General features: G+C 46.2%; 2 protein-coding genes across 2 annotated transcripts; both read left to right on the forward strand.

The window, feature by feature from the left end:
* Nucleotides 1-657: 657 nt before the first annotated feature.
* cyp2u1 (cytochrome P450, family 2, subfamily U, polypeptide 1) lies at nucleotides 658-6,446 on the forward strand. The gene is made up of 5 exons (XM_066720677.1): nucleotides 658-2,260; nucleotides 2,983-3,633; nucleotides 4,110-4,271; nucleotides 4,435-4,602; nucleotides 5,103-6,446. The coding sequence occupies exons 1-5, from the start codon at nucleotides 1,825-1,827 to the stop codon at nucleotides 5,288-5,290; spliced, it is 1,605 nt and encodes a 534-aa protein (XP_066576774.1). The 5' UTR covers nucleotides 658-1,824; the 3' UTR covers nucleotides 5,291-6,446.
* Nucleotides 6,447-7,286: 840 nt separating this feature from the next.
* On the forward strand, nucleotides 7,287-11,379 carry hadh (hydroxyacyl-CoA dehydrogenase). The gene is made up of 8 exons (XM_066720680.1): nucleotides 7,287-7,472; nucleotides 8,970-9,098; nucleotides 9,352-9,509; nucleotides 9,616-9,742; nucleotides 9,988-10,077; nucleotides 10,181-10,253; nucleotides 10,511-10,627; nucleotides 10,955-11,379. The coding sequence occupies exons 1-8, from the start codon at nucleotides 7,356-7,358 to the stop codon at nucleotides 11,071-11,073; spliced, it is 930 nt and encodes a 309-aa protein (XP_066576777.1). The 5' UTR covers nucleotides 7,287-7,355; the 3' UTR covers nucleotides 11,074-11,379.
* Nucleotides 11,380-12,080: the final 701 nt, after the last annotated feature.

Below are 12,080 nucleotides of genomic sequence, written 5' to 3' on the forward strand. Positions count from 1 at the left end.
AACTCAAGGACGCGGTACTGTTTTGTGTATGTGTGTTTTACTCTCGGTTTCGGCGACACATTAATAACGATTTTCTTTCCGTGAAAATAATGAATCCAGAAGCCTTTAAAAAAACGAAGTGAAATAATTAATTGTCAGGCACGCGTAGGGAGGACTAGTGAGTGACGCGGGTAGCCTGTCAATCAACGCCGGCGAGGTCTGTCCAGCAGCGGGGACAGGGCGCCACCTGGCGGCACCGTGTGGATCGACAGGCACATCTAGTCATTTTAAATGTCCCGGCACTGAAGGCAGGAGAAAGAAACATAAACCCGGGGCTGAAGGGTCCGGTGCAGCCTTGTGAAGTCACTCAGAGCTCAGTGGCATCCCGTGGGATGTTGTGGACCTGAGCTGGAGATTGCATTGTATTAACAACGACAGAAAGAAAAGGAAAGCATTGCTATTGTATCTGGGTGAGTCTTTCACACACATAGTTGGTGTCTCACAGCTGCCCACACGTCCTTGATCCCATCATCTGCAGTGAGGTTTGGAGCAGAGCAATCCACACACAAAACTGAAGAACACACTCGTAAATGTAAGACTTTACTATAAACATAACAGAGGCAATCACAAGACAGTAAATAATAACATTAAAAAATATACATTCACTTGCTGTTATCCAAGGCAACTTACTTGGTTTAACAATCACTAGCTTACAAAGTCGCTCACATGCACGATATTACAACGATCACAACATCAGTATAAAAACAATCTGCACATTACAGAGAATAAGATCACAGTATACAATAAGATTGGGCTATAGGTGGAAATGCGACAGAGTCACCAGAAGAGTGGGGTGGAGGTGTAGAGCAGTGATGTAGTGGGAACACAATGAACGCGTTTTCTGCTCCAGGGCCTTCTGTGTGGGGAGGTCATTGCATGCGTGGGTCGTGTGTCAGCGGGTCATTCAGTGGCTGGATAATTGTGTGGCTAGGTCGTGTTATATAATCTGAGTTTTCTGAGTGGCTTCTACGGGCCATTTTCTCCCTTTATTGTGAACATATGCACTGAATTTAAATGCACTGAATAATTTACACTTCTGAATACGTGGCGTCCACAGCTCTGAGAAAACAGCAGCCAGTACATTACAGTGCAAACAGCAGACATAGACAAGATACAATCATGCAGCTCAATACAAGTCACAAGGGGACATAAATATATGTCATTATCAAAGACTAATATACCTAAATATAGTAAAATAAAAATGTGTATTCAGGTTAAATAATACAGGACTACAGAACAAGTTGAAACCCATAAAACTAATTATAATTGCACATATACAACTTTAAATATAAGAATACAAACTTGCTTCCTATAGCTGAATCTATAATGAATTAGGCTCTCTATGTAGCAAGTTCCCAAATACAATGTATCAACTTTTTTCCTTCCTCTTCTTAACAATAACAGTCGTCAGCTCCGGCTCTGCACATCTGGCCAGCGGTGTGTTCGCATTGCCGCCCATGCTTGTGTCAACGTCAAGCCCTGGGCTCCACCCCTTTGTTGTTATTACAGTATTCTGACCAATCGCGTCCACTGTAGGGCTTTCAGGGGGCGGGCCGACAGGGACCCGCTTAGCCAATAGCGGAGCAGATCCAGCCACTTGTTACAACGTAGCGGCTGCGGATGATTGACAGTGCAGAAGTGTCACTAAACTGCGTGAGCGGAGAGGCAGCTGCACAAACGCCTGCAAGGACACAGTTTCCAGCACGAATGCAATGACTGGTGGCCGGCTCTTGCTGACCCTGAAAGCCCCGCAGCTCCGCTCTTTAAATCATCATCATCATCATCATGCTGGGGGAGGAAGGGCTGTCCCGGCGGCGCTCCTGGCTCATCCCGGACCTCAGCCTGAGCCTGCTCGCTGCCACGGTCTTCCTCGTAGTTTACTTCGTGTTGCACAAACTGCGGGACAACCGGGACCTGTCCAGCCTCCCCCCGGGCCCGAAGCCCTGGCCCCTGGTGGGCAACTTTGGCTTTTTTCTCATCCCGGATTTCATCCTGAGGAGGAGGACGAGTGAGGCCAAACCCCGAGCGCTGTCTTCTCCGCACGTCCTGCTGACGGACCTGTCCCGCGTCTACGGGAACATCTACAGCATCTTCGCGGGGAATCAGCCGATCATCGTGCTGACGGGCTATGAGATGGTGAGGGACGCGCTGGTGAACCACGCAGACGTGTTTTCTGACAGGCCGGACGTGCCTCTTATTACCATCATAACCAAGCAGAAAGGTAAGGATCAGAGACACACATGTATGTTCATACACGCACACATACATACATACATGCATGCGTGTGTGTGTGTGTTTTGTGTAAGCGTATTCGGTTAGCTTGTTGTTGTCTTCTTAGTAGGTCAATTATCTGTCCCAGTTAGTTACACAATTTGTTAATTAACAACCTGTATCTCTGTAGTTTGCCCTCAAGTTGCCCTGATACAGACGCCGACTTCATCACAATGAGATCGTTTGTTTCGATCAGCTGTCTTTCGGAGTAGCCTAGTCAGGGTCCAACTGCAAAATAAATAAATACAGCAAAGCCTTCTTGGAACAGTTATACACTAGGCAAGCTGAGATCAATTATATAATTCTGTACATGTCCCATCCACCACAGTGCCACCAGAACAATAAATGCTCAGGGATTGAGTTGTCAATCTTGATTAATGTATAGATTAGTTGTAAAGTGTGTGTAAACATGAAACTGAACTGACAATGAAATGGATGTTGAAGTCTAGCACCAGTCCTGGAGGACACGCTGTCCTGCTGGATTTTGTTCCAACAGAGCTCTTAATTGCTTAATTGATTCCTTAATTGAACTAACAATGCAATATAAGGCTCAATTATATAATTTAAGAGTTCAGTTGGAACAAAACCCAGGAGGACAGTGGGTCCCCCAGGACCGGTTTGGGAACCCCAAACATGTATGATTCTGTAGGTTTTTTCTTCTTTTCTGCCCAGGGATAGTGTTTGCCCCATATGGCCCAGTCTGGAGGCAGCAGCGCAAGTTCAGCCACTCCACCCTGCGGCGCTTCGGCCTGGGCAAGCTGAGCCTGGAGCCCAGCGTCCTGGAGGAGCTGGTCTTCATCAAGAGCGAGTTCCTGCGGCTCGGCGGGGACGGGGGGGAGCCCTTCAACCCGGCGCCCGTGGTCAGCAACGCCGTCTCCAACGTCATCTGCTCCCTCAGCTTCGGCCGGCGCTTCCACCACCAGGACCAGGAGTTCCGGACACTGCTGGGCCTCATGTCCCGGGGCCTGGAGATCTCCGTCAACAGCTCGGCCTTCCTCATCAACATCTGCCCCTGGCTCTACCACCTGCCCCTGGGCTGCTTCCGGGAGCTGCGCAAGGTGGAGAGGGACATCACGGCTTTCCTGAAGGACATCATCGCCCAGCACCGGGCCGGCCTGGACTCCACCGCCCCCCGGGACTTCATAGACATGTATCTGCTGGAGCTGGACCAGCATGGGCAGGAAGGAGGTGCCGGGGACAGCAGCTTCAGCGAGGACTACCTGTTCTACATCATCGGGGACCTGTTCATTGCCGGCACCGACACCACCACCAACACTCTGCTCTGGAGCCTGCTGTACATGGCGCTACACCCACAGGTGCAAGGTATACAAATCCAGATGTTACCCAGATGTCAACAGCTATGAATCTGAAGTGCCTTATCCAATTCCAATTACACAATTTAAACTTATTTGTGAGGGGCAAAAGTGAATGAATTAAATATTTTGCAGGCCTCCTAGAGTTTGTTTGTCGATGTGGCTTTTTTTGTATCAGTCACAAGTTCTTGATTCTAGACGATAGAATTGGCTGCTTCCCTGGTTTGATCACGAGTTGTGCAGATCTGTCCTGTGGCTTCTCCACAGATCATGCCGTCAGCATAACCACACAACAAACAGAACCATCACATCCTCTTCCACACTTCCACTCAGGCACCAAATCACGAGCTGTCTTCAATCCGTAGATCGGTCCAGAGGGTGTCCGTAACCGAACGCGTGGCGCTACAGAACGGAGCAGTTTGAACAGGTGATCTTCTCGCCTGCCGTTAGCGTTGCGGTTTTCAATCCGTGCCTCTTGTTTGACAGAGAAGGTGCAAGCAGAGATCGCGTCAGTCGTGGGGCCGGACAGAGTCCCTTCACTTACTGACAAGGCTGACCTGCCCTTCACGGAGGCCACAATCATGGAGGTGCAGAGGATGACGGTAGTGGTTCCTCTGTCTATCCCTCACATGGCCTCTGAAACCACGAGTGAGTATGAAGAGGGTTGTTTGCTTGCAGAAGAATACATCTCTAAAAAAGCACTTATCATCTCAGCAGCCTAAAATCTCATCGGGCAACATCAGTGTGGCAGAGCTTCCTGCAACAAGTTGTTGTCATTTATTTATTTTCCCAACGTTCTTGTCTCCTGCAGCATTTCAGGGGTACACCATCCCCAAAGGAGCTGTGATCGTCCCAAACCTGTGGTCGGTGCACAGAGATGCGTCCGTGTGGGAGAACCCAGATGACTTCAATCCGTCTAGGTTTCTGGATGAAAACGGATGCATCGTGAAGAAGGAATTCTTTATTCCATTTGGGATAGGTTCGCTTTCCAGATACCCATGTTTATGTTGCATACCATTTTGAAGCATTTTGTTTTATATAAACCCTTTATTTATTTATATTCTTTACTTTTGATACTCAAAGGACTAAATGGACAATCAGAAGTATTTATTTAAGTCTGATTTGGGTCAGATTCTCGAATATAATATAACAGTTTGAAACGGAGAAACAAGGCAAAAGCCACAATTCAAGTTTTAATACAAATATACCAGAGGTTTTGTCCATTTACACTTTATACTCTCTGTTTCACTTGGTAAGGGATCTAGAAAAACAAAATCATAACAGACCAGGCACAGCAGATCGTTTATTTTCTGGAAGTGGTATGTATGAGTGACGAGTTTACAGAAAATCGTTCTTTGGCCGAACATCCCCGTCAGTGTGTTCAGGGCTCCATGGCTGCTGGTCATGATGATGATGATGATGATGATGATGATGATATTGACTGCAGTGACCAAACCAAGGGCTTTGCTTTGTCTCCAGGCCGCCGGGTGTGCATGGGCGAGCAGCTGGCCAAGATGGAGCTCTTCCTGATGTTCTCCAACCTCTGCCAGGCCTTCACCTTCCGTCTACCGCAAGGGGCTCCCCCACCACCGATGCACGGGCGCTTTGGCCTGACGCTGGCCCCCTGCCCGTTCGTCGTCCGCGTAACTCCTTGCACATCTGCATGAAGAAGACCTATGTCCTATGGACCGCACCAGTCCTCACGTCACGTTGGGCCCAACAGGGGCTTTGTATTGATGATCCTCCTGCTGGACTATTGCGCTCGTGCTGAGGTGCTGATCAAACCGAAGGCTTGCAGGGCAGACGGGGAGGGAGAATAGGCTTAATCTGGGCGTTTGTTGAATGATGCTTCACACGCTTGTAAGATACAAACGCAGGGTCTGGCTATGCAGTATTGGATAGCGTTCTTTTTCATTTTCCTAAGAAGAGTGGACTCTTTCATGCCTGTAGAATAGACCAAATAATACTTTAAAATGTCAGCAGCTCAGAGACAACCTCCCCTCCCTCTGGTGGCGTGGCAGGTCCGTCTCTCTGCTGAGGAAAGCGTGCAGCACGGTTCGTTTTTCTTTTTCTTTCCCTTTACATTCTGACTGAAATGTAACGGGTAATGATGTATTCAGTTAGCCTATAACACTTTAAAATGACTTTCAAATAAGGTTAGAAAGTTGTGTATTTTTATAGGATGCATTGTATATCTTCAATTGGGAAGAGTGAATTATTATATTTTGTATTTTGTTAATACAGCATTTGCATTCTAGAATGATGTTTATGGACTTGGCCTTAAAATAATGACTTGATGAATGTTTTTGGATCTGATTGACCTGTAATTCCCAGTTGTTTCATTCCTCGAGGCAGCTTTGACATTTCCTTTGAAAACTATTGGCCCTGCAACATTTCAGAAGGAAGCGACTATTATCAGTGAGTTAAAATCATGTAAAAAAATGAAGTACAAGAAATACAAGTTTATAACTAATGAAAGATTTCATGTTTTAAATGTGACTATATTGTACCACAGGCAAAGTCATACCGTGCTTCTAATATATACACAGCACTTATAACAAACACTATTTATTCATGAAAACTGTTTTTGTGAATAGAAAATGCTTCTGTTGAATTAAATTAAATATAAAGATAAAGATATATATTTTCTTAAAAGACATCTGTAATGTAAAGTAGTAAAACTACAGGAATGGTAAATGCCTTTGATTGGTTTCATAATTGCAGAAATCCACTGTTTTACCAGCATGTCTGTTCTGCTATTCTGTATAACATTGACATTGTTATATTGAAATTAAAGCAGATGGTGCACAGAATTGTCTTTATTATACTTGTAATTTTGTTTTAAGTATCCTTGACTATTTGTGTCTATATTAAACGTCCTGGTGGTGGTGTGGGGGGTTTACACACACACTGACACTGACAGCTATTTATATACTAGCGCTACACTATCACACACAATCTTATTATTATTATTGTATTATTATGTAGGTATTTTTTGTATACCCTTATCCAGGGCAGTTTACAGTTTACACAAGACACATTGTAAAACATTACAAAAGAGCAGTAATACAGTTTAGCTGCAGTGGGTGGGTAGTAAATCCATAAAGATTGTGTGAAGGCAGATCTAGGTTTGTGTTTTCTTTTCTTTGAACTGTACACGTCTTTGTTTAAATTGATGTTGTATTTTGTTTCAGTTGTGAAAGAAGTTAAACCTTGTTCTGATATGACAGTGCACCCCCTATTATGACGCTTCCTCCTCACACTGTCATAGTTAAAGCACAATACTTTGAAAAGCTTGATGGCAGCAATTTGTTCTTGATTAATGATGCATGTTCAGGGTGAGCAGTGAAGCTGTACTAAACTGAAATAATCAGGGCCTGGATTGAGCATTAGTAATCGTGTCCTGTATCAAAGTGTCCGATTACTATCATTATAAGTATTATTATATTTGCAAATGTCCATATGCATGCGCAGCACAAACAAGTGGGGGGTGTATGCGCCAAAGTAACTGTGCTAAAGGTCGCGACAGTCACATGACCAGCACTATGTGTGGGACTATGACCTTGCTGCTCCTCCTCCAGCCTCGGCCCCGCAGATCTGCGCCGCTCCACCAATGGGATCGCCGGGATTCTGCAGATCTGCGCAGGCCTGCGGACGTGAAGGACGCCCGGCCTCTGCTCGTCCCCCGCCCGCCTGCGCTCTCATTCCCGGCAGTCGCGCAGCGGAGCAGCCATGGCTTTCGTTACTCACCGCGCCGTCAGGTCTCTGTCCTCGTCCGCCGTCAGGAGTGCGGCGATTCAACACATTACGGTCATCGGAGGGGGACTCATGGGAGCTGGCATTGCGCAGGTAAACTGCAGGAGAGACAGGTTTGGTGGCTGCAAAGTGAGCAGCAAGCGACAGGCAATGCACAGGCCAGCTCACTGTGCCAGCAATAGCATGCCTGTTGCTCTGGTGCACACATATGTAACACACTCCAGTGTTTTCTTGGTGCTTTTCGTTAATGTGCGTCATAGACCGACATTGTATCTGTACAATCTGTTCTTATAATGATCTGGGCTTGTGATTGAGTTATGCATGTTAAATAAATGCATTTCAGGTTTAACGAATGACCTCCAGATGCTCGTGTACTGTCACTGCTCCTGCATCAGTCAGATATTTAGAAATACATTTTGTTTTCGTGTAGTTACTGTAGGTGACTTTCAGCTGGACTTTGGTCTTCTGACGCTATACAATGTGTGTGTGTACTTACAGTGCCTATAAAAAGTCTACACCCCCTTGAGTTTCATGCATTTGCATTGTATTGTTTTATTCCACTTCTCTGCAAACCATACTCCACCCTGTTAAGGGGGAAAAGTTATTTCAGTTTTGTATGTTTAATATATATCATAATTGGATAAGTCTCCACCCCTGTTGAGTGAATACTTTAGCAATGACAGCCCTGAGACTTGGGATCAGTCTCTACCAACTTCGCACACCTAGATTTGGCCATATTTAACAATTCTTTATAAAACTGTTCAACCTGTCAAGTTCCTTGCGCAGTGTTGATGGACAGAAGTCTTGAAGGACATGCCACACATTTCAGATTGGATTTAGCTCTGGACTCTGACTGCGCCACTGAAGGACATTATCATTTCTGTTCCTCCACTCCAGTGTAGTTTAGGCTGTGTGCTTTGGGTCATTGTCCTGCTGAAAGGTGAAAATTTGTCCCGGTTTCACTGCACAGGGCAACAGGGTTTCTTCAATAACTTTTCTGGACTTTGATGCTGCACCATCATGCTTCACAGTTGGCCATAATAACCTGTAGCTCTTGCAAAGTTGCTATTGGCCTCTTGGTAGCCTCTCTGATCAGTCTCCTTGACCATATAATTTTATATTCATAGTCAGGATTAAGTGGCCCATGAAAATAAACTGTGATTGGATGCAGTTTGTCATTCATGGGTAGGTTAAAGCTAGACCGGTTTTGATTTGGTCTAGGTGAACGTCAAGGACAGTGTCTCAGATATTGATTTCTCCTGCTGAATAAAGGCCAAACCAAATCAAAACTTTGACCTAACCTCGAATCGCAGAGTACAGATCTCTACCCTGTCACAGTTTAATTTATTGATAGAAGCCACTTTCTACCATTTATAATTTAAAACGCAATCGGGTACAACTTTGAAATTCACGATTTGCAGACAGGTCAATGTTCTGATTTGTTCTAGCCCTTAGTCTAATCAAGTGTGCTTCAAAATAGTGGAAATCCTTAAAAAACACTTACTGGCCATGCTCACTGACTCTGTGACCAAATATATGTTGTTTGGCTGCAGTAATACAGTGTTAAATGTTGTTTATGGTCATTTCTAGGTAGCGGCATCAACGGGCCACTCGGTGGTGCTTGTGGACCAGTCTGAAGACATCCTGAAGAAATCTCAGAAAGGCATCGAGGACAGCCTGAAGAGAATCGCCAAGAAGAAGTTTGCAGACAAACCAGAGGTAATTTCTTTATTTCCAGCAGTTACAAATAAACATACAGAAATTAATAATTAATAATATCAAATCCAGCCACTAACATCCAGAGTTTATGCCCTGAATACATTTAACTCTCTGGATACCTTGGATTATTTCACATCTACAGTAGTCTATCTTAAATCGGTCGCCTCGTTAATAATCGAACGCAGAACCTCTTGCGACCAGAGGAGCAACTGGGACCTGATCGAGATCTCACCATGTTCTGTTGGGTTCCCAGGCCGGGTCGGAGTTCATCGAGAAGATCCTGAAGAACGTGTCCATCAGCACGGACGCCGGCTCGGTGGTCCACAGCACTGACCTGGTCCTGGAGGCCATCGTGGAGAACCTGCAGGTCAAGCGCGACCTCTTCGGCGGGCTCGACAAGTTCGCCCCAGAGTGAGTGCCACGGGGCTTGACGTTTATGGATTGTATATTGCGTTGTGTGGCGTGGCTTGTCGTGGTTGACCGTGTGTCTGTGTTCGTCCACCTCCTCTCTCCTCAGACACACTATATTCGCCAGTAACACGTCCTCCCTCCCCATCACTGACATCGCAAACTCCACCTCCCGGCAGGACAGGTTTGGGGGCCTCCACTTCTTCAACCCCGTGCCCTTAATGAAACTCGTGGAGGTGAGTTCATAATCTTGGTTTTGTTTTATTTTGGTTTTAATGCTGGTGTTGAACAGTTTGCATTTTGACCATGTTTGCTGTTGATCTTCTCAACGCCTTCATCCACTAAAATAATGTTCAGACAACATCCAGTGTGTGGTTGTGCATCTTTCCTGTAACTGTCCTTCAGTGAGGTGGTTGCCGTCAATGTTTCGAATATTGTGTCAAAGGAGGTCCCTGAGGTTTGGTTGTTATTCTGTTTTCAGGTCATCCGCACCCCAATGACCAGCCAGAAGACCTTCAGTGCTCTCCTGGAGTTCAGCAAAGCCTTAGGGAAGCAGCCTGTGTCTTGCAAGGTAATGGTCATACACGTCTTTATGCCTTGATTGATTTTCTTCCCACGCTTTCACAGTGGTCTGTCCTCACATGGTCACTGACTCCTCTCTGGTTGCGTTGAAGGACACTCCTGGCTTCCTGGTGAATCGTCTGCTGGTGCCCTACATGGTGGAAGCGATCAGACTGCATGAACGAGGTAGGATGGCAAATAGTGGAGAGACGTACCTCCATATGTGCGCCTTTACTTGTCTTAGCTTAGTGTCTGGGTCTGAAATAACAAACGGGTCTCCACAGCCCCTCGTTTATTGCGGTGATAGTTGGATAGTTGACCCTCAGGTGTGGATACGACCCAAAGGAGCAACAGACCAGCTCCACTAACACTCTGGATTCACACACTGTGAGCCCGGCCTGATACCGTTTCACTCTGACGTGCCATCCTTTCCTTTGGCCCAGATCACGGCTCAAAGGAGGACATCGATCTGGCGATGAAGCTGGGTGCTGGATACCCCATGGGCCCCTTCGAGCTGCTGGATTACGTTGGACTGGACACCTCTAAATTCATCATCGACGGTCAGTGAATAATGAAAATACTACAGTGATAAATTACTGCAGCACAGTGTGTTATTGGGCTGGGGATTGAGAAACATTCACTTGTAGTAATCGTGAAACCTCCGAATGGGATCGGTTGAATTTAAGGTTGTAGATAATGACTTGAAACTGGGGAGCTGGACTGTGGGGGGACAGCTGTCTTATTGTGGGGAAGTTTTAGAACAATTTAGATCAGATTTGTGTCTTTGTGTGTTTACATTTTGTACGAAAAAAGTGCTTGAATTTAAAAAGGATTCAGAGCTGGTCTGTTGATTCATTGCAAGGCTGTTGTGTTTTGTTCTGGTCCAGGCTGGCACGAGAAGGACCCCGAGAACCCCTTGTTCGCCCCGAGCCCCCTGCTGAACAAACTGGTGGCCGAAGGCAAACTGGGGAAGAAGACGGGAGAGGGATTCTACAAGTACAAGTAACCAGCGGCCATCGCCATTGGGAGGCTCCTCTGAGTTCCCCATGAAGTCCACAGTTAAAGGGAGAAGGGACTGAAAGGGGGTGTCGGGGTGCGGATTAACTGTGTTGTGCGTCGCTCAGACTCGACACCGCTGTTGCACTTGTGATCCTCAGATGCGCTTCAGTGCCTCCGCAGACGCTCTCTGTTCAGCACCCTCGGGGCGACGCTTCTTTGCCACTTATTGTGCTTCTGAGTGACAGCTGTGCATTTGAAGTGTTGTTTGTTTTTGTGGTTGCAAAGTTCCCGACATTAAAAGTACATAAGTAACTACTTGTCTCCAAATATCTCCTCACTCTCATTTTACAGAACAGTGAGATTCTGTTAATTCATCATTCTGGAGTTGAATTTAAATCTATATACTGCTAATCATTTTTTCTTTACAAGACTTCAGCTCACAAATCACCTGCCTAATTGATCGCATTGAAATTGCTCCAGATGTTAAGAAATTGGATAAGGGCCCTGGGGGCTGGGTTTGGGCAGCACTGATTTTGTGTATGTCTGTATAGTTAGGTATTTTGTCACAAATCTGGAAGACTCAGTTCAGTCTGACCGTATTCAGAAATGAAATTCTGCCTCATGGCACCAGGGGGCACCATAGTATCGTGAAAAGCAGAGCCGTTGCTCTGAAACAGCTCTGAATTACACCGACTGAGACCGGCTAACCTCTTGATTGGACCAATATGAAGATTATACAAGAGCACACACTGTTTTCCAACATAATTAGGATAATGAAGTGTTTTCTGGAGATGCACTCGGCGCTGGAATTATCCAATTAGCACGTCTGGTTCAGCCGGCTGCTGAACGGCCGGGTTCGACGGCAGGAATCTGTCAGACTGGCCGGCACCCACTGTCCTTCGAGTGGCACGCAATTGGGAATAGGAGCGCCTCGGATTACAGGAGGGGACGGAGACGGTTGGCCAGGTGTCCCGAAACGTCTGCGATCTGACTGTAGCAGCGTCACGATCCCAG

This window comes from Amia ocellicauda, chromosome 13, assembly GCF_036373705.1.
Source record: "Amia ocellicauda isolate fAmiCal2 chromosome 13, fAmiCal2.hap1, whole genome shotgun sequence".
Taxonomy (NCBI): Eukaryota; Metazoa; Chordata; class Actinopteri; order Amiiformes; family Amiidae; genus Amia; species Amia ocellicauda.

Bases quoted from the DNA above. Each gene is read 5' to 3' on its own strand.
- hadh (XM_066720680.1), top strand. From the start codon at position 7,356: ATGGCTTTCGTTACTCACCGCGCCGTCAGGTCTCTGTCCTCGTCCGCC. The intron at 9,099-9,351 runs GTAATTTCTTTA...TTGGGTTCCCAG, and splicing joins AGTTTGCAGACAAACCAGAG to GCCGGGTCGGAGTTCATCGA. The intron at 9,743-9,987 runs GTGAGTTCATAA...TTCTGTTTTCAG, and splicing joins CCTTAATGAAACTCGTGGAG to GTCATCCGCACCCCAATGAC.
- cyp2u1 (XM_066720677.1), top strand. From the start codon at position 1,825: ATGCTGGGGGAGGAAGGGCTGTCCCGGCGGCGCTCCTGGCTCATCCCG. The intron at 2,261-2,982 runs GTAAGGATCAGA...TTTTCTGCCCAG, and splicing joins CATCATAACCAAGCAGAAAG to GGATAGTGTTTGCCCCATAT. The intron at 3,634-4,109 runs GTATACAAATCC...CTTGTTTGACAG, and splicing joins GCTACACCCACAGGTGCAAG to AGAAGGTGCAAGCAGAGATC.